The following is a 26,989-nucleotide window of genomic DNA, read 5'->3' on the forward strand; positions in this document are numbered from 1 at the left end:
GAAATAAAAGTTTGGAGCACCAGCGGTTTCGTTGCTGATTCAGTTACTCGAAAACACAAATTACACACAATTACCTGCAAACGTCAAGGTTTGAATATACCATGCAGTTTCAAACCGCTAGGGAGCGACACATAAAGTGTTCAATGTGTCTACTTATAGGCTAAGGTGCACAAAATTCAGTAGCTGTATGCTTAGCTGAATATCATAACGTTCATGAACAATGGAGAAAGAACACCAACCAGAGCCCTTTTAAATATGCCTAAACTAATAACAAATTAACGTAATTGGTTAAATATTTATTCCCGGACCCTTTTATTTTGGTATGAGAAGCGTCCTTTGGAGCTCTTCCGGTTCAACTGAAGCGGCTCGGGTTTTCTTTTGACAGGACGGAAAATTCTTCCGAGTCACACTTGCTTCGAACTTCACAAACCGTAAACAGAAGGCTGGTGCGTTCTGGTCGAATTTTGCCTGATGTGTTGTCAGTATTATCGCTTTTAGTCACCAAATTCTAAGCCAACTACATCGGGACATGGCTGGGTTACCACCTGGAGACCCACAGCTGGTCTCAATGATCGTAAATCACTTAAAAACGCAGGGACTATTTGACCAGTTCCGGAGGGACTGCCTGGCAGACGTTGATACAAAGGTAACCCGTGAAAGCATGCTTGTGACGTATCATTAGACAGTTAAAATGAGTGTTTAGTGTTTAGGGAACTATCTCTTGTGCTTTACCTGTGTTTTTGTTGGAGCTTTTTTGACACTGGCGTCTCAGCTTGGCTACAGAAGCTACCCACAACACATCCAGCTAAAGCTGGGGCGGTTCATTCATTTTAATTTGGGGCTACAAAATGAGCTATGGTTCATTTTGAGGAGAAAGCACGATTTAGTGAGCCATTTACATTACATACCTAATAATTTAAATACAGCTTAGTGACTAGGTCAGGGCTGCCAAACTAATTTTTTGCTTTTTTAAAATCCTCCTTCTCAACGTCCTGAATGATCAGGTACCAGTATATTTAGGTCCCAGTATACATCTACACCGTTTTCGTCACCTGTTCTTTTCAACTTATATATGGACCTCCTTCTTCCTTAGGCTGCCCCCTTTACGGATCGCCCATCTCACCCAATCCCTAGTATTCTTTTCTATCATAACAACCCTCTGCATGTCCGCCTTTGTTACATCCATGAATCTTCTTTGTGGTCTTCCTCTTTTTCTCCAGCCTGGCAGCTCCAAATTGAACATCCTTTGTCCAGTATATCCACTGTTACTCTTCTGCACATGTCCAAACCATCTTAACCTCGCCTCTGTAACTTTGTCTCCAAAACTGCTCAATCTGAACTGTCTCTGTGTTATACTCATTTCTAATCTTGTCCATTCTGGCCATTTCCATCTTCAACTCTGCCACCTCCATCTTTACCTCCTGTGTGTTTTTTTGTTTTTTTTTTGCCATTGCCACAGTCTCATACGTCATAGTAGTTCTCACTACCATCTTGTAAACCTTCTTTCACTCTTGCTGCTATCCTTCTGTTACACTCACCCCTGACACTCATCTCCACCCTCCCTGCACCCTCTTCTTCACCCCTCTTGGATTTCAGCTTATATATGGGTGATCTTTCTAAAATACTAAACAAGCAGAATACTGGATGTGTGATGGGAGAGAGCCTTGTTAATCATTTGATGCATGTTGAAGATGTGGTTGTTTTGTCTCGGCTTGCAGCAGCTGCTCAGGGTGTCCTCAAGGTATAGTTTGCAGTATGATATTGAATTTAACCCCATAAAAAGTATAGTAATGAGTGTAATCAACTAAACAGGACTGGAAGTAAGTTTTTCCCTCATTGTATTTGGAAGATAAAGTTTTAAATGTGGTGACTAAATATTTGGGTCACATCATCAGGAATGGTCTTTGTGATGATATGATGATGATGTGCAGCACCAATGTTGTAAACTGTATGCACAAGCACAGTTTAGGAGACAGATTTCTATTTTCTCTACTTTTAAGATTAGGTTAAAACTTTCCCTTTTTGATAAAGCTTTTAGATGGGCGTGCCCCTGAGCCATGCATTAGTTATGCTTCTATAGGCTTAGTCTGCTGGGGAACTTCCTATGATGAACTGAGCATTTCTTCTGTACTGCTGCCATTGCTAAATTAAAGACAGCTTTGTCACTAAAGGACTTTATCACACCCAGTGCTGCCTTTTAAAGGTTAGCTTTATTTTGTTTTCAGCATTTAATCTGCACATACAGTCATGTTGATGTGTGTGGGAACATTCATAATGGAAACAATAAAATCTTTTACAGCCAGCCTACTTGAATCTGAAACAACGAGTGGACAACTTTGTCTCCAATCACCTGTCCAATCACACATGGAGCCCTCATTTGAACAAAAACCAGCTGAGAAACAACATCAGACAGCTTGTCCTGCAGTAAGTGAGAAGTAGTTCTTCTTCTCTTCCTCTATGTTGTTGTTACCCAGACTTACAGCAAACTGTGTCTCTTAGATCTGGGATGCTGGAGCAGGGAGTGGACAGGATTGTGGCCCAGGTGGTGGATCCCAAAATCAACCACATCTTTAGACCACAGGTGGAGAGGGTCGTCCGTGAATTTCTGTCACCTGGCAGCTGCTCTGAGGAGCCACCAGCCCCTCTGCCTTTAACAGAGACCAAACCAGACAGCAGCATTCCTGAGCAGGGTACACAGCATTTCAGTTTTGATCATTTGCATATGCCATGCTTGATTGCATGTCATTCTGACTTTGATTACTGAAAAAAAGATGATTCTGTTTCTCTCTTCATAAGAAAGTCAGGATGCAGGGGTCAGCCTTTGGCTGGTGTCTACTGAACTCTCGGGCTCTACTAGTAGTTTTGCATGATTCACAGTTCAAAAATCTTTATTTCTCTTATACTGGACCTTTGTGCTACCCCTCAGTTCACCTTTCTGAATTAAGAATGGCTGCCCCACAGATGAGTCGGGCTTCTGCGCACACACAGGCAGAGCTGAGTGCCTGACCTCAATAACCTGAACATTAGAAACTTTGTGCATGCTTAATATGAACATCCATCTTTATAGCTGTATAAATATGACAGAGACACGTAACACTTGCCATTTCATGTTCACAGCCTCAACATCGACGCCAACTACCACTGCTGCCATCAACGCCATGTCCATCCTGGACACCATAACTTCTCTCAACCAGGAAGCTAGCGTCAGAGCCAGCTCAGCAACCGAAAAAGCACGTAAAAGCCAAGCTGCAGATGAGTCCATGCAGGGGGTGGTGGAGGAGAGTGAGCAGGATATGAGTGTTGTTGAGGAAGGTGACAGTTACCAAGAGGGAAAGCCACTGGACGAGGCAGAGGAAGTAAAACTATCGGCAGAGGTTCAGGCATTAGAAGTGAAGACAGAGGAAACACAGGAACAGATGGAACTGGGAAAAGAGGGATTAAAGGAGGATGTGAAAACGGAAGAGGAGGAGTCAGGAGCTCAGGAGCAGACAGAGGAAGAGAAAGACAAAGCTGTAAGCAAAATCAGTGGAAAACCCTCAGAAGAGAAACAGGATGATGATCTGCTGAAATCTACAAGCAAGGCTAAACAGAAAGCCAGAGAGAGGATAAAAGAAGGTGAGCTGCAGCAGGCTTTGTTTGTTTTTGTATTTATTTACCATTACCTACTTCACATTACTGATAAAACCATTTGTCACAGTGAAGGAATTTATATGCGTTTTCTTATGGTGGGCATGACTTTAAAAGTATTTCACACAACAAAAATGCCACGATTGGGTGCTTATTTAGACAAGAATGTGTATCAACTATGAGAATCCTTAATCTAATTTAATGTAAAAGATATTCAGGTTTCTTTTGTACTTCATTACCTTATCTGACCTTACTTTAAAAGAAGTTTAAAACCTCGAAGTACCTTTTGTCTTGCAGAATACTCTTTGGAGGACTCTGACCTGGAAGGCCTGAGTGACATCACAGTGAGCTCTGTCCACACCAGCGATCTGTCATCATTTGAGGGGGAAAGTGAAGACGAGCAGCAGCTGTCTGATTCTTCTGAAGAGGGCGAGCTTCCACCTGATGGTCTCTGCCAGCAGCGAGCTTTCTGTTCTTGCTTAAGTTTTTGAATAATATCACTATCACAACATTAGTTGGAGCATTTTTAAAATATTTATTTTTGTATGCGCTCATGTTTTTTTTGTTGTTTTTTTTCTTCTCCCAGATGAAGGTGAAAGGGTAGAAAAGAAACACGGTGCTGGCGACACAGGAGATGAAGACAAGGAGCGTAAACCTCGTCGCAAGGCCTATGTTCACAAACCCTTCCTCTACTCCCGTTACTATAGCGACTCAGATGATGAGATCACCGTGGAAGAACGTCGGAGATCTGCGGTGAGCCGTATACATGTTAACATGTCATGTGCAGCTCCAGCAGAGATGAAAAACTCTTTCCAGCTAAATGAAAAGCTTAGATTGATGGACAGTTATAGACCTAACACATTACGATTTAATGTGTCATATGTTGTCTTTTAAATACATTTGTTTAACAAACTGTGGTCCTTCTAGGCAAAGGACAAAGAGGAACGGCTACTCAAGAGACAACAGAACAGAGAGCGAATGGAAGAGAAGCGTAAACAGAAAGCAGCGCAGGCTGAAGAACAAGGTTTTACTGTCTGCTGTCAGTGCTTACACTGTTGTGGTGCTTCAGTGTTTTTTCATCTTGTCTATTCCATTGTTTTAGTTCAGTGTATTTTAGTGTGTTTTAGTCCTGCTGCATGCTGCAGTCATTTGAAAAAAGTTTTCACAGGGCTCTATGCAGTCCTGTTAAAAAAATTAGGTATACTCTTACCGCTTCCATAGAAATTAAGGGAGTAAATAGCAGCCAGGTGCTGGTAATCAATGCACTTGATTGATTTATCATCAGCGAGTGTGACCACCCTCTATAAAAGTAAATGTTTGTCCTCTTCCTGAGTATTCTACAGGAAAATGTGAGCCCATCTGTCGGGACAGCTAAAGCTTAGCTGACATTGGGTCATGCACCAGGACAAAAATCCCAAGCAAACCAGCAAATCTAAAAAAAGAATGACTCAAAAAGAAAAGAATCAAGGTGCTGCAATAGCCCAGTCAAAATTCAGACCTCAGCCTCAGTGAAATCCTGTGGCAGGACCTTTAGAGATCTGTGCATAAATGAATGCCTACAAACCTCAGAGCAAATTCCTCCTGAATGATATGAGAGAAATTGCTGTTGAACGTGATTCTACAAGCTGTTGAACTATGGGGTGGACTTAATTATTCACAGGATGGGTTACAGTCATGTAAAAACTTTCTTTTTCACATGACTGTACATAACAGTGGGGGAATATTACGTTTTTACAGCACAAAAAGTGAATTTTTTAATAAAGTTATATTTGTGTTTACAAATTTAGTTTCCCCTTGATCTGTTTGGGATGATCACAATGTTTTTCCAACCTGTTCAGTTTTCTGGATGTTGTAGGGAAATGGAGGCATGTTTAGTTCAGACTTCTACATCACAAACTCTGTAACATGTATTGTCATTCTCATGGAGATGACTTTGTGCACTTGTAGCCCCTGCATGACTTATAAGGCTTAATATCCTCCACAGATCACAAAAAACAGAAGAGTGGAGACTCTAGTGTGCTCGAAGGCCCTGGAGCCAAAGAAGCCCGCAAAGAAAGGAAAGTTTTGGAGAAAAAAATGGCTCTCAACAGGAAGAGAAAACTAGACTCAAGGTGTGTAAAGCAGATGTTAATCACAAGCAAATATTTAGGGTTTTTTTTGTATTATATACTGAAATGCATATATTTATTTCACCATTTCAGGAAAGAGGGAGATGTTTCAAGCAAGAAGAAAGGAGACACGAGAGACATTTTAAAGAAAGCAGTATGTAAAAAGCTACCAAACTGATTTCAGGCAACAGGTTTTTTTTTTCATCGTGGATTGGTGAGTTGTAACTTTTGTATTTTTATTTATTTTATTAAACAGGAAGTAAAATCTGCCACCTCAAAGACCCCACAACATAAACTGATGAAAAATCTGTCGGAACCTACGTGTTCTGAGGAGCGACACAGAGGGATGAGCGGCAGCATCTCGGAAGATTCCAGTGATACAAAGAAGATATCTGACAAAGGCAGAACACACTCGTTCATATTGGAGCTGGAGCAAGGCTCCCAAGAGGCTCTCAGACAACGTTCAGTTGGGAAATTTGACCGTCTGTCTCACAAAGAACGCAAAGAGAAAGAACGTAGCTTGTCTGATGAACGTGCCAAGCTCAAACAGAAGCAGGAGAAAAAATCTGAACATCAGGTGGATGAATCTCAGCAGAAGGAAGGCACTGCTGTCAAAGTATCCTCCGAAGAGAAAGGGGAGAAGAAGCCCAAGATCAAAACTGAGAAGAAGATGGCAGGAACTGTAAGAGAAGGAAAGGTGTGTGAAAGTGTTTCTGAGGAGGGAGGTTCTAAAGAACCAAAGAAGGTGAAGACTGTGGAGGCGGTCAAAGCAGAGAAGGATAAAAATAAGGACAAAGATAAGATCAAAGAAAAGGAAAAGGTCAAAGGAGAGAAAACTTTAGTTAAAAGCGATTTCAAGCAGCTGCTTCGCCCAGATTCTGCAGGTTCCTCTGAGGATCGATCCGACATGGAGCCTGAGTCAAACAGCAGCAAGAAAAAAGAGAAACACTCCAAGGAAGTCATGAAAAAGCCAAAGAGCCACAGTGAGGACAGGCCAGGAGAAAAACTAAAATCTAAAAGCGATAGTAAAGACAGTGAGAAGGAAAAACCAAAAGCAGATCAAGACAACCAGAAGTTAAACAAGTCAAGCTCTGAAAGTGACAAAGATCCAAAAAGGGTCAAATCAACAGAAAAAGGAAAAATTTTAGAAAGGTCTAAATCAAAATCCAAAGAGGAGGCAAAGACTCCATTGTTGTTAAAGACAGAGAAGAGAGTTCACAGTCCGGAAGTAAAAAGTGCAGGTGGTGGATGCACCAGCAAACCTGAAGCAACAAAGGAGAAGAAAAAAGAGGGAAATGCAAAAGACCAGAGCAAAGTTTCTGAAGAATCTTCACAGGAGAGATCAGACAAAAATGCAAAGAAAAAGCTGGAGAAGAAGGATAAAATTTCAGAAAAGAAAGATGAGAGTCAGGAAGAGAAAGTGCCAAGAGAGGAGAAACTGGAAAAGTTGGATAAATCCTTTTCGGTTTCCTCTCTGACTCTTGAGACGGATGAGCCACTGAATAAACAACCTCTTCTTCAAGACACGAGCACAGACTCTGAGCCCATCACCACCACTGTCACCACGTTGTTCTCAGATGATACCTGCGATGCTTTAAGCGACATCACCCCTGAGCCGCCCGAGGGAGAGACGGAGTCACGCCTCTGCGAGATGCCAGCTGTGCCTGCAGAGGCTGACGCCCTGCTGACGCTTATGGACGTCTGCACGTCAGCAGAGGCAAGACTTCCACCTGAGAACAATCGAGAGGATGTGACATCAGAGATGGCGCTTCAGGATGCTGATATGAAGATGAAAGAGGCAGCTCTGACCCTACTCTCCATGGATCCCGACAGCACAGTGTCCACTAGCTTACTGTGTCAAGAAACAAGGGCAGAGTCAGCAGTTAATCCACCCGCCCCACATCCAGTAGAGACAACTACAGCTGAAGAGGAGCAGCTTCTTCCTATGGAAGAGGAAACAGCTGCTGAAACTGAGTTTACAGCTGCTGAGCCTTCACCAGCATCTCAACAAACCGATGAGCTTGCTGATGGAAAATCAAACATTGCAGGTTTGTGGCAAACTGTGTATTATTGGCTCTATAAGCAAGTCAGAATGAACCAAAGCTAACCATGCATCTCTTTACAGATGAGTCAGAAAACACAGAGGTAAAAATGGACACTTCAAATGTTGAAACCTCTGAGATGTTGGCTCCACAGGTAAATACATGCCACATGTGCAAAATAATTCTTTGTCATTCAAGAAAACGTTTTCACCGTTTTCACAGACCAAGAATATGTTTTCTAACAAAAGGATAATTTTTTCTCTAAGTTCTTATTCTAAAATGTTTGTCTTGTAGGAGGATGAGACTATCGCAGATGAATGTGAAGCTCCCTCAAATGAGGAAGAAGCTGAAAGTGCTGAAACACTTCCTGAAATGCAGCCAGATAAGACACCGGCAGTACCACTTGAAGAGGGTATACTTTTATTTTTTTTTTAAATATATAAGATATTTTTATTAAGGTTCTCTGAGTAAATGCATACACATTTGTTAGTTCTAACATATATAGAGACACCCCATCTTCAACATGAACACTTTCAACAGAACACACAGTAGGTCATCACCATCCAACAAGCATGAAAAACAAACAAAAAACAAAACAAACAAAAAAAAGGGGGGGGGGGGCATGTGAACCCCTATGTAATTGTAAAGTTCAGGCCTGTGGGGTCGAGTCTGTCCAGGACTGGTTTCCATATCTTGAAAAATCCCGTAGTCTGTAGGTTAGTTTTTCCAGTGGGAGAATTCTGAAGAGCTCCTTATACCAGTCACTCAATGTGGGGGCATCCTGTGATATCCAGAACTTAAGGATGGCCTTCCTTGCAGCATGTAGGCATATTCCTGTCATTTTAGTGTTATGGGTGTTCTGTGTACTATCCACTTCAGCTTCCAGAATACAGTGAAGGGGTGATAATTCTAGGTTGTGCCCCATCAACGAGGTCACCTCCCCCTGCACGTACACCATGTAGTGTGGGAGCCATTTTTAGTGAAATCTCAGCTGTAACTTTTATCCACTATATAATGCCTGACTAAAAGTAGCAGTCATCACTGTGTCAGTGGTGATATCTGTCTGTGGTCAGACAATAAAGCCATTAGATGTGGACCTAATGTAATGCACTCATTAGACATTTCCTCCTCTGCCTGAGCAGCAGTGTTAATTTTCAAAAAAAAGAAACAAAAATAATGAAATGCAAAGCAGAACCATATTTGATCATTTAGTAGCTTGTTAAACAATACATTAAGTAGTTGGATAGGTTGCCGCATGTGACCTATAACAGTGGAGCAACTGCTAATGTTAAAAAAAAAAAAAAAAATTTGAATGATTTGAAGGGTTAGTAAAACAGCCTCCTGGCAGTTCATCTAATAGTCACAACCTCTGATCTGTCGATTTCACAACAGAATCTTTGTGTCACTGAACGTGATTTTTCATCTGTCTGTCCTCATGTTTGTGTCCACATACATAAAATCAATATTTTACACTTTTAAAAGGCAAGAAGGTCCATATCTGGGGTTGGAAGGGATGGCCGTGGAGTGAATTGTTTCTCCGTGCGCACCAGAGACCCAAGTTCAAAATGACTTGGTTTTATATACGTAGAAAAAGACCACAGTTTGGATTAAAATACAATAATTGCTTTTGTTGCTGCTGAGACTGGGTTGTGTAGTTGCAGTGGCAGTCCCTATCATCCTTGTGTAGGTGGATAGATTTCAGTTCAAGTATTTATGATTGCACATGTGCAGATTTGTGTTCCAATACATTTTTCTTTTAATTTTAAAAGCGATGTGTATTTATCCAAAAACAGCAGGGCTGTTGAGTCCTTCAGTGCGGTGGCCAGTGTTCTGTCATTTGTTGATGCAAAATTAGCAACTTTGCATGCAAACAATGTGCAAAAGGCCTCAGTAGCTGGTGTGACCATTATTTTTGTAAATACTATAGTGGGTGGGTGAGTGAGTGAGTGTACAGTTTGAAAACAGCCCTTCCTGCTTCTTCCTTTCTAATGCAGCTCAAACATATTTTGTTTTACATCAGTGTCATAGCTTTTTTTTGTTTTTTGTTTTTTTACTTTATTCATTTTCCAGCTGCTGCTGCTCTTGTGTCTGAAGCAGAAGAATCCACAGGAAGCACAGAGGAAAACACACTGACTGTTGTTTCCAACACCGCTGAACACGTTTCAGAAATTCCCGGTGAACAAGGTGAGTGCTGCAATAAGTTGCTGCAGAGAAGAATACAGTGGTGTGTTTGGCTGACTATTAACTCTGCATCTTATCATAAAGAACAACCAGAGCCAGATGATGCAGTCACAAAGACAAACCTCGAGGTGAGTAATGATTCACACTGCCCTGAAACACATTTTAACAGTTTACTTTGTTATATTTTTGTGTATTTTTATGTATGTACAACTCTAACTCAGTCATCTCATTTCAACAATAGGCAGAGGAGGCAGAGGGTGAGGAGGATCAGGCCAAGATGGCGATAGATAACAGTGAGTTTGTCGACATATATTGAGTATTAAAGATAAATTTATTAAGAATATTTTTCAAAGGCAGCCCTTTTAACCACCTTCTTTTTTCCGCCACTAGGTGAAGCTGAGAGTAAGACCGAGGAAGAAAATGTCTCAGCAGAGAAAAGTGATCCACAGACTGTAAGTGTTCAGCCTTTAGCCATGCTCACTCACACATGTGACTCATCCTTAACTATTTAATTGCATCTGTTGGTTTAGATGGAAACCAGTGTTCCAGACAAGACTGAGGATGCCAGAGAAGCTGAACCTACATCTGAACTAGTCACACAAATCAGTGAGTGAAATTATTCACATTTATTGATTGAGTTTACACTGCTGTTTCTGGTTTGATGAATGCCAGCAGAAAAATGCTTTAAAGAGGATGAAATTTTAGGTTTTACATGCTCAATGCTCAGTCCTTATTTCTCCACTACACACGGTGGTCCTTTACATTTAATCTCAGTTGTTGCTGCTTGTTTTGAAATTTCCAGGTAATGTCTCCAGCACAGACAGCCAAGAAGATGAAAAGGGCTCAGATCTGTCAGAAAAGGTAACTCCCAACAGTTTTTTTTTTTTTTATAAAGATCAGCTCATAAATGTGCAACAGTGAATGTGTTGCTAATGTACCCCACTCTCTGTGTTCTATAGGAGGAGAAAACAGAGGGAAGAGGAAGGCGGAAACGAAAGCTGTCCTGTCAGAGATCTGCAGCAGTGACAGAATCTGGTACAGCAGCTGAGATTTGTTTCTGAACCAAATTTCAAAATGTAAAGAAATTTGTTAGATTTTGGAAAAAGGGTGATTTGTTTAAAGAAAAAAAAAAAAAAAAAAAAAAGGTAGCTGAAGGCACTGACTGGGTTAATGGTAACACTTTTAATACAATCAGCAAACAAGAGCGTCCTTCCAGCAGGTTATGTGTAACTGCTCTGGTGTGAATTTTGTTGTATAACTGTCGCAATCTATTGAAATAATGTATTAATCTGTGTTTCTTTAACACATCAGGTGAGGAGGTGAATGAAAAAGAAAGTAAAGAGCAGCTGCCTGCTGAGGTAAATATTCACTTCACCTCTATCATAAATAATGTACCTGGAAATCTGGTTCTTGTTCTTCTGAAATCATCATTTTTTTGTTTGTTTGGTTTTTAAAGTACACTAAAAATGCATGTTTTTGCTTTGCTTTTCATCTCCAGGACACTGAGCAGGAGAAGATTGTGGATGTAAAAACCCCTCGCAGGCGGCGATCGTCCAAAACTCCCGAGGAGGCGACGAAAGACGAATCGAAAGACCCGGAGAAGCCAGAGGAGCCTCCGAGCCGCAGGAGGAGACGATCGGCAGGCAAAGAAGCCACAGCTGGTAACCTGCTCACTTTAGATTAGTGTTTATTGTTAATGTGTTAAAAGAAAATTGTCTGAAAGGAGAAAAAAAAAAAAAAAAAAAAAAGCTGCATGCTGTAGAAATGGCTTTGGCCTTAAACAACCAAACTGAACACAGCTGAAAAACGCTGATAGACTTTATGTGGGACTATAACAGCTTCATCAGATTCATTTATCTTTAGCTTCATGGCTACATGGGACCTATTATTCTTTTATTTTCTGTCATATATATTTTCTGTCACAGTGGGGATGCTCATGCTAAAGATCGGCACAGCAGGTCTACCTTATTCAAAACTTGTGTTTGTGAAAGATGACTCAGAGGGAGCAGCAGGGGAGCTAAAATAACTGGTTGTTTAAGTATAAGATAAATAAAGATTTTTTTGCACTGTGAATCATGCCAAACTACTCTAGTAGAGTCCAATAATAAAAATAATGCAGCTGGGCGTAATAGATCCCCTTTAATAACATGTCCAGTAAGTACAAGAAAAATGTATATATTAGGTTGCTGAGGAATTTAGCTTCATATTGCAAAATTATAAAATAATGTACAAAACGAGCTGTCAGTTTTTCTTTGATTTTTGCTGATTTTTGTTTTGAACCTCAGATAATCAGAAGGAAGATGAAGAAAAAGTCGAGGAAAGTTCTGACCAAACCTCCGCACTCGAACCAGCAGAGACAGAAGAGGTGAGTGCAGAAAATCTGTGTCTGTAATATGTAATAGTACCTGTTGAACTGTTACAGCTGCACTGCCTTTATTTCTCATGTGACATTGTTAGTTAGCTGTGATGTTTTTATGCCCTCTAAGGCAGCAATAATCAAATACTTTGTTGCATATATTAAGAGTTTTTTTTTTTTTTGGCTGCTGTTTCCTATTTTTAGAGAACTGAAGAGGAAAATGAACCAATTAAAAGCGAGGCGAGTCTGCAGTCTTCTGCTCCAGAGGACTGTGAAGGAGCAGCAAGCGCCGACTGCAACGAGACTACTGACACCAGTAAGTTTGTTTTTCAGATCACATGTATGCAGTTCACTTCTTCTCATTCTTCAAACTGTCTTTGTACTTGTGTAGAAACCCACTAGAACTTGACCAATAAGCTTACCTGAAGTGCTCAAACATGTGTAGTTATGTGGACCCCCACCAGTGGGCCAAACTTCAAGAGCTTTTCATACCAAGAATTTACCAACTTTTTTCTCAGAGAGGTTAAACAAACAAGAAGTTGGTATTTGTTTCTTACTTGAATCCTTTTTATTGTTAATGACTGATAAATTTGAAAAATTGGTGCTAAATGAAGGCTGGAAATGAGTGAGCTTTAAAATACTTTGTTTTGTTTTTTTAATCTTATCTGTGAATGAAAATTTTTTTTCATACATTTTGATCAATCATTATTTCAGGTGAACCAACAGTGGAGACAAAGGAATCCGAGGAAATGGAGGACTGTGTGGAGGTGAGATTACATTGCAGTCTGTACTTGCTCCCCTCCCAGTTTACATTCACTACCCTTTTAGTCACCTTCATCTAAGTTGCTTTTTGTTTTGCAGGAAGCCAAGGCTCCGGAGGAGGGGGTGCAGGACAACAGCGGACAGGAGCAAAGTGAGCCTGACAAAGACAGTGGTGAGAAAGCACACAGACTAATTGTGTAATTACCACAGTGATTCATTTTAAAAATGTAAGAACTGCTGGAGTACTGGTTGATCCACAGACGGATCTTCAGTTGAGTCTTTGTGTTTTTTTTTCAGGCTGTTCCCCCTCTGTGAGTCAGCCAGACGGTCACGAGGATGTAAAAGAGGAGAGCTGCAGTGAGAAAAACACTGAAGACGTATGTGTAATGTTATGTATTTGCATACCTTTTATACTTTTCATACTGACGCGGGTGTTTGTGTAAGGACTTTTTACCTCAGTCTCACCTTTAAACAGTTGCCAGTGTACATTCACTGACTTATTGAAACTCTCCCAAGGGTGGGGAAGAGCAACAGCAAGACGACCAAGAGACGACTCCAAAGAGGTCTGGTCGGAGGGGACGGCCATCGAAGGCAGCTGCTGCAGAGGATTCAGGTGAGGAGCTTTAAAATCTGATTTAAATTGAGCCAAAAAGTCACTATGGAGTTAATGTGATAGTAGGATATACAATTATTTCCCATCTCAGTGCTGTGGAGGAGTGTTTTATACTTTTAGACCTTTTCTAAAAACTGTATATGAAAGTATTTCGTAGCTCCATCTTATTATCTTTAGAACAACATTTGACCGACTTTTGATATGAAACCCATAATTCTTGCAACACTGTCATCTCTCTCTCTCTCTCAGATAAAAAGGTCAGAAAAGCAGACGAGAAAGAAAGTGAGCAGAATGATGAAGAAGAGGAGGAGGAAGAAGGTGAGAAAGAAGGAGAGGAGGGAAAAGAAACTGCAACTAGAGCCACAACACGGTTGGCATCTCGCCTGGAGGCTGAAAGGTAATTTAAATCCTATCTAATGGTTTAAGTTTCAGAGTTCCAGTAACACTGAAACACAGACGTTGCCAGAAAACCTGCAAATAGGATAAAAACGAACAATTATTATTTAATGCTGAGCAATAAAATTCACCTGAACTGGAAACCTGCTTCTCCAGTGTTCATGAATGAGCACTTGATCGTTTTGGAGCTGAATATTTGCACCCAGAAGGCATCACCGCTGTCACATCATATTAAATAAAAATCAAGAGAGATTTAGTACTAAAGCAACAACCGTTGTTTTGTATTTTTCTTTTTACTGTTCCTCAGAAACAAGCCAAGTAAACCATCCACCCGGGCAAGCCGACAGAACGGTAAAGAGGAGACCGCAGCTGGCACACGGTGAGCTTCAGAGCGAGCTGCTGGCCGCTCGCCGCTCTGTGAAAAACATTTTGCCAAAAGATTTCCTGGAATTTCAAGATGTTTTTCACTTATTAGCTCCTAAAATAAAAATAAGTCTGCAGAGCCTGAGTTGTGTTAAAGAAAAGCACATCAAACAGTGGTAAGAAGAGTTCAGTATGTAATTGAGTAATAAAATGATGATAATAATACTAATTTGTCCAAATTAGTATATGTTTCAGTTTCCAAATGAGGCATTATCTATGTAAATATGTGCCAATGTGCAAACGTTTCCAGAACAGAAATCTGAACATGTATAAAGCCAGATTTTTTTTTTTTTTTTTTCCCGTCCTTCTGTCATGTTGACACATTAGAGTCAAAGGTTTTTGCAGCAGGGCTTTTGGATCTGTTTTAATTCCTTCAATAATCTGAAAATGGAGTCAGCGGCCAGAAAAAAATCAAATTTCTCCAAGTTTTCAGGAATAAAATGTTCTGTAATAATAGACAAAAATAAAACTGGAAGGTTTGGTGATTTCTGGCTCAGAGTATCTGATAAATTGACCTTTTAATGATTTGCACTGTAAAAGTCCTCATTTATTTAGTGGAAAATAGTATTTACTTGTAAAATTTAATAGATGTTTTAGCAATTTTTTTTACTTAATTTCTATGGTTTAGTAATTTTTTTTAAATTAAATATTTAAATTAGTTATTTTATCATTAAATATTCAATTTGCAGACATGTCAAAGTGCAAGAAAATGAACACCTAAATATTATGGACATTTTATATATTATATATTTTGAACATTAATTTCCACTAAAAGGAGACTCGTTATGAACACAGTATAGCAAAAGAGATCAAAAACTGACCAGTGATGAAAAGAAAAACATGTTTTTAGTATTTTATTATAAATCACGATGCCCCATCACTTAAACGAACAAAAAAAAGTGAAATGATGATCGATTAACATAATTTGCTGCATTAGTAATAAGAAACTTGGACATTTTGTGAGGAAAAAACATTATTTTTGATTTTATCACTGAATTTATAAATCAACTAATTATATTAGTTTTAGATTATGAATTCAAAAGAAAATAGATAAACTTTAAAACCTTCATAGAAAAGAACCTTCATTTAGGGGGGAAATGATTGGATATTTTTGTTGATACAAACTGTAAACTGAGCACTTGTTCAAACTCATTTTTTACACAGTAAATTCAAAACTTCTTTTGTTTCTTAGCATTTATGGATCATTTTTTATACCAGCCTGTGCTTGACTTTCATCATTTACACTTTAAAATAAATGTAATCCAGTAGAGTTCAAGTCTTGGTCCTAATTTAATCCTCGACACTTAAACTGCTCAGTTTATGGATGCAGACTTCTCTTTACACATCCTCAGTTCCTTGCTGTGTTTTTTTTTTCTCCTATTTTTAAATCTGTTTCTAGTATTTTAATTTTATTTTTTTTAATAAATCCAAAGGCTATGTGAACAAGCACCAGTGTTTCTACACACATTAAATATTGCACCACTTTTCTCCACATAACCATATATTTAACATGAACATGACTCTTCGACAAATGGACTGACACTTGCGCCTTGTTTTCCCCCTGCAGCGGGACAAGGGGCCAGGCAGCGGCAGCGGCAGCTGTGGCCAAAGGGGGCCGTAAGCGGGAGACCAGCCCTCCTGCGGTGCGAACGCGGGGAGGACAGAAATCAGAGGAGCCGCCTTCCAAGAGAGCCAAACGCTAGGATGTTTGACAGCGGCGCACCGGTTTGCCCCAGCAGTGTTGTTTTTACACTCCATATTCGAAGCGCCTCTGCAGTCATTTAGCACGTAAAGCTGTTTCTGCTCGGTTGGCTGCAGATATCGGAGAGCTCTGGATAGTATTATACACTCTCCTCTGATGGTTGAGTGTAAACCTGAGGATCTGTGTAAGAATCCCCCAGAATACCTTCTGCAGCTCTACACACATATGGTTTGGATCAGACTTCATATTTTGCCATTTATTCAGTAATGTCCGCTGAGTATTTCAGACCAATCAGAAGCCTAATGTGCAGCCAAGTTGTGCTTTGAGATAAAGAGGGTGAAGTCTGCAGAGGCCAGATTGCGTCTCATGTACACAGTTGTACATAGAAATCGGCCATTTGTGAATAAGTACATTTTCATTCTGTGAATGAAACAAGATGTTTTGCTCCCAGGTTTTTGTTTTAAAAATGTGATATTTTTTATTTTATATTTCCCATTTAAATTGATGATAACTCTGTTAGTTAAAGACAAGAAAGATGAGACGGAACATGAAGAGTCTCTTGTGACATTTTTTTTTTTGCTGCAGACAAAGTTCTGGTTTTTACTTACTAAATGGAGGCCATCTGATTATTTTTATTGTTACACAATTAGCTGTCAGTGTGTAATGTATTAATGTAAAGCAGGCTTTTCAACTTTTTTTTTTTTTTTTTATATATATATTAAATAATCCATGAGAAATATATTTTTTTCTTGCATTTCATCATTTAAATTCACACTTTGTTCCCTTGCCACATTAAAAGCACTACAAATCAATATTTTATTATCTCTATTTTCTCAGGGTTGCAGTTAATCCAGCTGATTAAAACAAACACCTTATTTCTTTTTTCAGTTGCAGCTTAGAAGATTTTTCTTTTTCCAAGAAACAAGCAGTATATCCGCAAAGGGAAGCCCAACCACACAGCTCTGCGCAGCAGTCTGTGTTTATGAAAGATAACACACAGCAGAATATACAGATTTTTATTAATTCACCCATATTATGTCTCAAACGTTATCTCCTCTGTTTCTGAAATGGATGTGCTGTCTGTGATGTGTAAATAGCCTGAGACAAGAACCAATCACCTCAGAGAGGAGAAGAGGAGAGGACATTCCTGTCTGCTAATGGGGGATAAAACTGACAAACTCGGAGTGAAATATTCCACCATCATTAACATGTTAGGGGGCTCTAATCGCTGCACCTGAACCTTCAGGAGCCGCAGAGAGAGAGGTTGCAGAAATCTGGAGTTCTCTGGTTGAAGTTTTCCAACCATTCCTGCGGATGGCTAAATTTGATTCCTTAAAGGTGTACCTCTCTCAGGTATTTCCTGGTGCTGCAATCCAAGCATTAAAATATTAGCCCAACGACTCTCCTTTAAAGGTTTGGATCAGCTTTCATTTAGCCACCAGGTCTGGCAGACACACAGCGCTCCTTTCACTCTCCGATGCCACTGGAGCAACTTGAGACGTCATTTTTATTATAGTCGTTTGCATTGTAGTCCAAAATAATTTTTATATTTGCTTAGCAGCTTTTGCTGTGGCTGAATATCAACTAAATATTTGAGGCAGATTTATAAGCATCAGGTTTTATTGATGACAGGGATGAAAAGCACGGACCTCACATTCAGAATAAGTTTTTTAGAAAATAATCGTCTAGATCTGCTTACTGAGCTGCTGCTGCTGCATAAATCTGAGCAGATGTTGACCTGCGTTTTAGATGTTTGCTGTACCTGCAGTACTTTTCCACATCCTGGGAGAACAGGAGTCTCGGTTCATAATCGCAAGTCAAGTTTGCCAAAACGAATCCATAACTGCAGCAGATGGTTGGTGCTTGTTTCAGTTTCTGGCTTTGAGCGCGCTGTCAGGTGGCAGCCAGTGTGAGATCAGAAATCATTTTAATTTCATCGTGTAACTCAAGTACGAGCTGCTTTGTTCACTAAAAATTTCCAGATCTGTTAGTTTTATTCTTTATTTTCAGGGACTGTGCACAAAATATTGATTTTTACAAGATAAAAGAACCATACTAGAAAACATACTATATTACAATAGCTGAAACAAATAGTTAAATAATTGATATTTGTGGTCTTTATCATACAGGAGAGTATGATTTTTTTTCTTTTTTAGGTTTTGGAATGCTGGTTACAAATTTAAAAAAAAAATCATGCAATAGAAAAATAATGAAATAATTAGTTACAACTCTGTTTCATTCAACCTTCTACAACAAAACTTAGTGTGTGATTAAAAAAAATTTTTTTTTAATATCTTGAATCCATCAGTGGTTAAAGACAAAAACATAAACCAGCTTTTAACAATCAGCTGCTAAATGAATTTAGACATTAACAGATGCTCTCTGATTTATAACATCTAAGAGGTTTAAAAAGTGCAACAATTCTATTTCTTCTTTCAAGTTTAAGGTGAATCTCTACTTTATTACTACCAGATTGAACCCCCTTTCACCTTCAGATCTGCCTTACTTCTTCACAGCACAGATTTAACAAAGGTGCTGGAAACATTCCCCAGATATTGGTTCATATCAATATGATGGCGTCACACAGTTGCTGCAGATTTGTCGGCTGCGTGTCCATGATGTTAATCTCCCGTTCCACCACATCCCAAAGGTGCTCTATTGAATTGAGATTTGGGGATTGTGGAGGCCAGTAGAGTACAGGGAATCATTTTCATCTTCAAGAAACCAGTTTGGGAGGATCTGAGATTTGTGATATGACACGTTAACCTGCTGGCAGCATCCATCAGAAGATGGGTACATTGTGGTCATAAAGAGATGGACATGCTAAGCAGCAGTATCTTGACCATGTCTGCACACCTAAATGCAATGAGTTGCTGCCATGTGATTGGCTGACTAAATATTTGCAAACAGCTCAATATGTGTACCTAATAAAGTGGCCATGAGATGATAGTAGTGTTGTTCTGTTATCTTTGAACTGATGCTGATCTGTAACACGACTACTCACATTTTTACTAAGTAAAATCAGACATAAAACAGTGTAGAAATCCTATTTTATAAATCTCGCATTTGAATTTTTCACAGTAAAAATAAAGGTGGCCACAATGATAGTTTGCATTAGTAGTTGATGTAAGTTGTATCTGAAGCTGTGAGATAAAGGCAGTGGAGTAAAGTGTACATTTACACCAAAATGTAGACTAAAACAAGTAGAAATACAACAAAAAGAGACTGGTTCTTTAGTGATACACAGAGTAGCAAAAAAAAAAAAAAAAAATGGTTTGGTTTTCTGAATGAAGCTTGCTGTGCTGCTGCAGGGTTGTGCAACATGTTTTTGATTTGCTTTAAAGCAGTTTGGGACTCTTCACACTGGGTGGTGCAGGTTTTCTGGACTCTGGCAGGACACACTGCACCACCTTGACCTCAGCGCTGGCATCTGGACCTGAGAGGCAGAACAGAAAACCTGATCCTGGACAGCAACAATGTAAGCTGCCTCATGTCTCCCTACTTTCCTTCCTAAGCATGCCTGCTGATGGGCAGCAGCTCAGTTTGTGCAGCAGAGAGCTGTGGAAAGATGGCGGTTTCACACAGCTGTCAACTGGAATAGAAGTAACTGTTGGGTTTGAGCAGAGGGGATGCTCACAGCCTGTAGCAGGGGTAAGGGGGCTCACTCCCGGTGCTGCCTCTCCGCACTGGGAGTGGTCTTTCCTCTACTGGGGATTAGGCCAGGCCGGCTGGCACTGAATATAATGCGCTCCCATTCAGCCACTCCTCTCACAAGACATAAAAGTTAACAGGTGTTTAATGTCAGGAGCATTTCATACAAGAGTCATAGAAATAGTCAGCGACAGACAGCAGGGAGGGGTGGTGGCTTACAGTCTTATGGGATTTTTTTTATGCTTTTGCATTATTGAAATAACCTCAGGAGCTGAGCTGAAATTTGGATCAGGTTTGGCATGTGAAGCTGTAACAAATACACACCAGAGTGCAGGAATGTTACTAATATATTTGTTTACTCATCTACATTTTGGGGGTCAAATGGATTGTTTGCAGTATGTCAGCACTGTGTGAAGTTTAAAAAAACACCACATGTTTTTACTAAACTGACTGACTCTTAGCTTTGCTGTGACAAGTAGATAGACTGTATGGTTTTTTTTTTTCTAGTGCTGTGATGATTGTGGTTTGCTTCCAAAGTACATTAAGAAAAGAAAAACAAGAAGGTCACTCAGCGAGCCCGTCCTGCTCCGAGGTCCATGGCCTATCAGTATCAGGATCTGAACTATAATTTAATAGGTTCTTAACTTGCCCATTCTCCATCTCTCTTCTAAGTTTCATGAAATCCAGACCCTGTATTATTATTATTTTTTTTTTCTTTTGCAAATCTTGCTGACAACTGAAAACATACTGTTACCGTGCATGGGCAGAAGAAAAAAAAAAAACAGCTCTGCTCATTCTTTTCTGTTTAGATACTTCTTTGTTAAACTGGGTAATTTAAAACATTCAAATTCCTCTACCACAGCAAATCTTTATTAGTCACTTCACAGAACAAACACATTATATTTGCAAAAAATTCAATGCGCAAAGCGTTAAGGGCAGCAGAAAATGAACTAATAACTTGTTTGTGTTATTTTTCCAGAAAAAACTTTTTTTATATGTGATCATAAACTGAATATGTTTGGCTTTTGGGCTGCTGGTTAAGCAGCTATGTCAAGCAACATGAAAAGCCATTATATATTGTGCAGAAGAACGAATAGTTGACCTTTGAGAAAATATTCAGCAGATTAATTAATAATGACAGCTGTCCGTGTACTTATGGAAACAACGTGGATGCTTTAAAGAAGATCTGTTTTAGCCTATTTTATTCCTCAGATTGTACAAACAACAGCTGATCGCTGTTTCCAGTATATAAATGCTTTACCTGATTTATCAGGGACATGTTTGTATGTTTGTATTTCTTACTAATCTGGGTCTTACAAATAAAATGTCAGCAAAAAAAAAGAATCAGCAGGATGTGAATTTGCACTTTTAATAAAAAGTTTTCTACCATCGACCAAAAATCGAATTTATCCCCCACGTTTTCTTTGGCGTCACCAATTTGGCAAGTCATGAACCACAACCCCACATTTTCCCCATGGAAAATCGTTTTTATGATTTTTTTTTTTTCCCTCCAACCCCACATGAATGCACACTTGCTGCAGTTCCATCCCTGACTCTGTGGCTTTGGTTTAATTACATGTGAAGTTAAATGAAATGTCTTCTGATGCTAAGATGCACAAATTTTAAACTACAATCTTGTTGATATTTTACAATTATGTGACTATCAAAAAATCTCATAAAATGTCAAAAATCTAATAATTAACTGAGCTTGATTCCAAAGTATTTTCTGCCACCAAAGCTGCTGACTGTATCTCTCGTTCCTGTAATGTACTCACATTTATATAACCCTATTCCAGTCTTACTGACCACTCAAAGCCCTTTAGAAACAGTGTTATACACTTCACTTACTTCACATACTGTATGTGAGCGATGTAGAATTACCTGTTAGCCTAACATGCATGTCTTTGGACTAGAAACCTGTGGAACCACAGGGAGAACATGCAAAGTCCACACAGAAAGGCCCGAGTCCAGGCTCAAACCAGGAGACTTTTTGCTGTGAAGTGACCATGCGAATGACTCCACTACAGTGCTTGTGCTGTCATCCAAAAACCATCACCATCCTTCTGTAAATGCCCTCTAGTGTCCCAACCTTATTAGTCTGATTGGATAAAAACGTGTTCACTTACTTAATGGTTAGATTTATGTTTGCAATGAGTGGGCTTGGCCTGACAGCCAGATTTGATAGAAAAGACAAAATGAAACACAGACTAACACCATGTGTTCACAATAGCAGAGTACAGCATTGAAACAATCACGTGATGAGCCATACAATGAGTGGGAAAAATTATTACCAACAGTTGTTTGCTGACAATCTTGATTCAATCATTTCTAAAGCAAAAATAGGCTCATGATTTCACATGCACACAGACAGCATATAATGAAGAAAACTCTTCAAATCATTTCTGTACAATAACCCTACAGGTTATTCTTCTGGCTTTAGAAGTGGGCCTAATGTTGATTTGGTTGCAGTTTTTGGCAGAACTTCGATGTGTTTTTCAGCCCAGAGAATTTAATGCAGCTTTCCCCTGAACTTAAAAAGTTATGAGGGTTTAAAAATGCTAGAAAAAAACAAAAGTACAAAATTTTAGCCCACCCCCATGTACATCACAGAGCCTGTAACACTGATGTTTTCAATAGGTGAAGGTAAAAGTTTGTATAGATGCAAGTTATTGTACAAAAACACACTTATTTTAAGTGGGTGTCGGTGGAATCTTTCACTTTTGTTGATTTTTTTGTATGATCTTTACGATGTCTTGTCAACAAAGTGTTGCTTTCCTTTCTGTTACGCATCCTCAGGATTGATTATCTTCATGTTGTGAACTGTCAGACATTTGAACAATTTCTTTTCATTTCATAGAATAAATATCATACATCATGCATGTCTTAATAACTAACTGCTTTTGTGCTCTCAGCTGAAAAGAGCACTCAGAGAGATAAATGCAAAGTCTAGGTGAAGCGGTAGGTGCAGCTGCAGTCTGAAAAAGAAAAAAAGGCCCATAATATCTCAAGAATTTCTAAATGGTCCCTGAAGTTTTCATAACTACATCAACTTGTATGTTCAAAAGTGGCGTTTTGCATGTGACAGGAAACCACTGAAAGGGGTCCGCTGCTTTGAAGGACGTCTTTATTTAGGCGTGAGTGGAAGAGAAAAGAGACGGTCGCTGAGCCCCGAGGAGGCAGCGAAAAATGCCCTTCAAACCTGAGAAGCCTTTCATGATGTGCTTGAGCTGCATGCATTATCTGTTGCATGTCAGAGGTGGATGGGAGCTCGTTTGTCAGCACAGCAGAGCCGAAAATAAACTATAAATCACGTCTGCACTATCTACACACATTAATTGGAGTGTAACAGCGGGCTATCCCCCCACTTCTGCGCCGGTGTCTGCAGTATTGTAGCTGAGAAGTTTTGAATAGCTTCCAAGAGACAGAGGAACTTCTCTCTGCTTGTCTCGGTTCCATTTACTGTATTAAGTGTTCTGTCCCAAGGGCTATTCCATTTAGTGCTCCATTGCATGCAAGGATAATTTTTCTTTTGGAAAGTGGGTTCAGTTGTAACTTAGGGGTCTAAAAGCATACTTAAAGCTGGCAGTAAACCCCCCCTCTCCCTGTCCCTTTCCTACCACTTTCCAGTGTTGAGGTTGATTAAGGGTGCTATCATGGTGGACCTGATATTTGGTGAGAAATCTAGAGGGTGTTTGGGAACATTTACTGCAAATGACTCTTGGCAGTGCCCTCTTATGTGTTGCTCCATCTGAACACAATTTGGCAGCTCTAAGGAGGGGGCGTGGGGGTATGGCGTGCCGGGAGCCTCCTCCTTCATACCAGTACATGAGAGAGAGAAAGAAAGAAAAAAAATCAAGACCTGTCATAAACACACCCTGCAGAGGAGGGGAAACAGAGATGTTACCACAGCAACTGGTACATTACTGCATGGTGCAGGATTTCTGTTTAAAACATAAGATTAAACTCAAAGAAGAGGCAGGAGGGTGGTGGCAAATTAACAGCTTAATATGCCATGAAGGTTTATTTCTTTACTGGAAAGGTGGCAGGAATTTCACTGGAGGGGAGCTGCAGTAATTAACTGTGTCACCGTAGAAAAAAACAGACTAAAGATACCTTTTCAAGGCATGGTCATCTCAGCTTTTTAACATCAGCATTTTCTATGGCAGGCAGTTTCTCATCCTCACCAGCAGAGGGTGCCATCCTGTGCAAAAAGCAGTGCTTTAAGCTTTATGTTGACCACAGACAGACAAAGGGGTGTTGATAAAGAGCAAAGTGACTTTTTCATGCTATATTTAACTTTATTTATTTATTTGGTTTAATCTTTGTTCATATATTATCCAAAAACATAAACATTCAGTCAGTCCATCCATCCATCCATCCATTCTCTTCCAATTATCCTGTTCGGGGTTGCAGGGGGCCTGGAGCCTATCCCAGCTGTCACAGGGGGAGAGGCAGGGTACACCCTGTACAGATCGCCAGCCTGTTGCAGGGCAAACACAGAGACAGACAATCAGTCACACCCACATTAACACCTATGGGCAATTTAGAATCACCAGTTAACCTAACCCCAGTAACTGCATGTCTTTGGACTGTATGAATAATTAATAATAAAAATAGCAAATAAATGAATGGGTACCTCTGAAATCAAATTTTAACTTTATTTGTAAAAAGCTAATTTTTGTGAGGTGAAGGTGCAGAAGAAATCTGAGATTGGTCTCCATGAGGTGCAAACCACATGGGTACAAAGGCAGTACCTTAGAGGTCACCACCCTTATTGTCTTATTAAGGTACCTAAAAGTACAATAAGGCAATAATGTACTTTATTTAAAATCTCTTAAAATATTATGCTCATCATTATTATGAATAAATGTTATATGAATTAGACTGCTATAACTGTATCATATCATTATATCTCCAGCAAAGTACTTAGGTAAGTAATATACTAACTGTATTTAAGCAAGGTTATGAGGACAACTACATTATCTGGGTATTTAATTTTATGCTGTTATACTTGTCTGCATTAAAACAGGAGTTTGGATTATGTTACTTAAAAAACCAGGGTTCACAAAAAAAAAAAAAAAAAAAAGGACTTGCCCTTAAAATACGAAGGTGTGTTACAGATAAAACTACCAAACAATATTTCTTTGTACTTAAATATTGCTATGATAGATCAGAAATGTGATAGTGTGACACTTATGGTAATAAGTTCATCATCACATCTCCTGGTCCGACGTCGATGTTTGTTAGGAGCCCATCGCGTTTGAAAAAAATCTATTATTATTACTTACGTATCCATATAAAGGGAAAAGACGGGAAAAACATGACACTAAAACGATATTCGCATCTCTCCTTTCAGTGATTTTTTTTAAAAGAAAAAGATGTAAAATACTGGGTAAAAAGCCCAATTTACTTTTACAATTGTTATGAGGTTACAATTAATTCCAGTTGTTCAGATGAGCAGCTGTTTTTTTTTTTTTTTTGTCTGATCTGCTGTTTACATTTCCTGCCACTTACAGCTACTTACAGCTTATTGCTCTTCCTCACAGTGTGGTTACTAAAACACGGAGTAACCCACGGAGCTCTGCTTGACATCACAGTGATAGGCTGCGTACTGACTGACTGTTGGAAAACTGGCAGACTTTTGTATTTATTTTCCATTTTTTCCCAGGATAAAGCGCAGTGTACGGGTCAGCGAGGCTTGTTTGGGACAAAAGAAAACAGTGTGGTATGCGGGGAAAATAACTTTCTACAATACAAGAGAATTAAAAAAAACTGTGATGTACCACTCTGTGTGTTGTTGGCCTTGGGTGGAATGAGCACTTTCTAAAAGAATAAGGGCAGGGTGTGTGAAAATATCCAGATGTGTCGGCGGTTTGCGCTTTTCCTTTTTCCAGTTGTGTTTGCATTGCTTGCGGTGAAACAGACTTTCATTCGCAAGGTCGCATCCAACCCTGAGACAATGCCACTTAATTTAATTGAATTCATTTTCACGGAGCAGGGCGATGCAGTCGCACCGAGTGATCTTTAAAAGAAACATCAGACTTGCGGCTTCGTATATCGTTGAATTTTGGAGTAACGTCTTGTTGTGATGCGTTCAGTGAAAACTGCCCAAAGAAATCAGAGAGTTTCTGTGAGCACGGAGGTGACTGGGATGGCCCCAAAAGATGCCAGATGTCAATAAGTCAAGAGGTATTTTCACTGGCCACTAGATGGTATAATGTATGCACGCAGCGGGTTTTGGACAAGATGACAGCAGCACTGACTTTCTCTGTGTCATGTTCGCATGATGTTGGATTCGTTCAGGAGAGATGTGAGTGCATCACAGAGCCGCACCAGGTGCTTTCAGGATGCACAGACCATACAAAAAAAAAAAAAAAAAAAGCAGTAGCAAGAAAGGGCATTTTTTAAATGTATCCTACAGCTTCGTATTTAAAGTTGTTGTTTATTCAGTTCCCCTGTTTTTACGCTCGCTAAAAGAAGTCCAACAAGCGTCTGGATCAAAGAATACTGACTGAAGCTTGAGCTTTTCTAATTCAAGGTAATTTAAAATGAGCTTTTCAGCTGGTGTCTTCAGATAATCTATTCTGCGTATAACTGCGGATTAGAGCTGGCAGTAAGATTCAAGCGCAGAAAAGCGTAACGGAAATAAAATATAAATATAAATATGTAGTAAAATGAAAAACAAAAAAGTTTAACAGCTATTCTGATAAAATCCTCACCCTCAATAATAATAACAGGAAATTATCCTGCCTTTTTTAGACCGTGTGCTATCTTAATTGATGCGCTTCTTTACAGACAAACTTCTTTGCTTTTCATAGTTCAAAATACATGGTAACATTTGCAAGAATAAACTGAATTAAACACATAAAACATTTCCACACATATATGACTTAACAGCAAAGGTTTTATGACCTTCAGGGTGGTTTATGATGACGATCATCTGAAGACTTCTCACTCTGAAAAGGCAAAGCATGTCAGAAACCATAATATTTTTTATTAATGCTATTAATTCGGTCGTGTCCATATAATCCATTGTCCTGTGCGGTCAGACGATGACGAACTCATTATGCTGAATATATATTGTAATTTAGTGGCAAAATAAAAACAGCAGAAAAGATCTGAGAGCTG

The 26,989-nt window shown here is 39.4% G+C and overlaps 1 protein-coding gene across 2 annotated transcripts; it reads left to right on the top strand.

The window, feature by feature from the left end:
* The first annotated feature begins 401 nt into the window (after positions 1-401).
* On the top strand, positions 402-16,932 carry bod1l1 (biorientation of chromosomes in cell division 1-like 1). 2 transcript variants are annotated; one of them, XM_030740233.1, is made up of 30 exons: positions 402-646; positions 2,300-2,424; positions 2,500-2,690; positions 3,118-3,615; positions 3,925-4,074; positions 4,214-4,380; positions 4,555-4,666; positions 5,612-5,738; positions 5,829-5,889; positions 5,992-7,783; positions 7,861-7,931; positions 8,072-8,189; positions 9,848-9,961; positions 10,043-10,086; positions 10,200-10,251; positions 10,349-10,410; positions 10,489-10,564; positions 10,761-10,819; positions 10,918-10,993; positions 11,270-11,316; positions 11,457-11,619; positions 12,244-12,323; positions 12,519-12,630; positions 13,029-13,081; positions 13,176-13,248; positions 13,374-13,453; positions 13,593-13,689; positions 13,939-14,086; positions 14,393-14,464; positions 16,076-16,932. In XM_030740233.1, the coding sequence occupies exons 1-30, from the start codon at positions 530-532 to the stop codon at positions 16,209-16,211; spliced, it is 5,073 nt and encodes a 1,690-aa protein (XP_030596093.1). In that variant the 5' UTR covers positions 402-529; the 3' UTR covers positions 16,212-16,932. The 2 variants fall into 2 exon arrangements, with proteins under 2 accessions (XP_030596093.1, XP_030596094.1); XM_030740234.1 differs by having other exon boundaries at positions 4,555-4,651.
* Positions 16,933-26,989: the final 10,057 nt, after the last annotated feature.

The sequence above is a fragment of the Archocentrus centrarchus genome, chromosome 10, assembly GCF_007364275.1.
Source record: "Archocentrus centrarchus isolate MPI-CPG fArcCen1 chromosome 10, fArcCen1, whole genome shotgun sequence".
NCBI lineage: Eukaryota > Metazoa > Chordata > Actinopteri > Cichliformes > Cichlidae > Archocentrus > Archocentrus centrarchus.

Bases quoted from the DNA above. Each gene is read 5' to 3' on its own strand.
- bod1l1 (XM_030740233.1), top strand. From the start codon at position 530: ATGGCTGGGTTACCACCTGGAGACCCACAGCTGGTCTCAATGATCGTA. The intron at 8,190-9,847 runs GTATACTTTTAT...TTCATTTTCCAG, and splicing joins GGCAGTACCACTTGAAGAGG to CTGCTGCTGCTCTTGTGTCT. The intron at 10,252-10,348 runs GTGAGTTTGTCG...TTCCGCCACTAG, and splicing joins CAAGATGGCGATAGATAACA to GTGAAGCTGAGAGTAAGACC.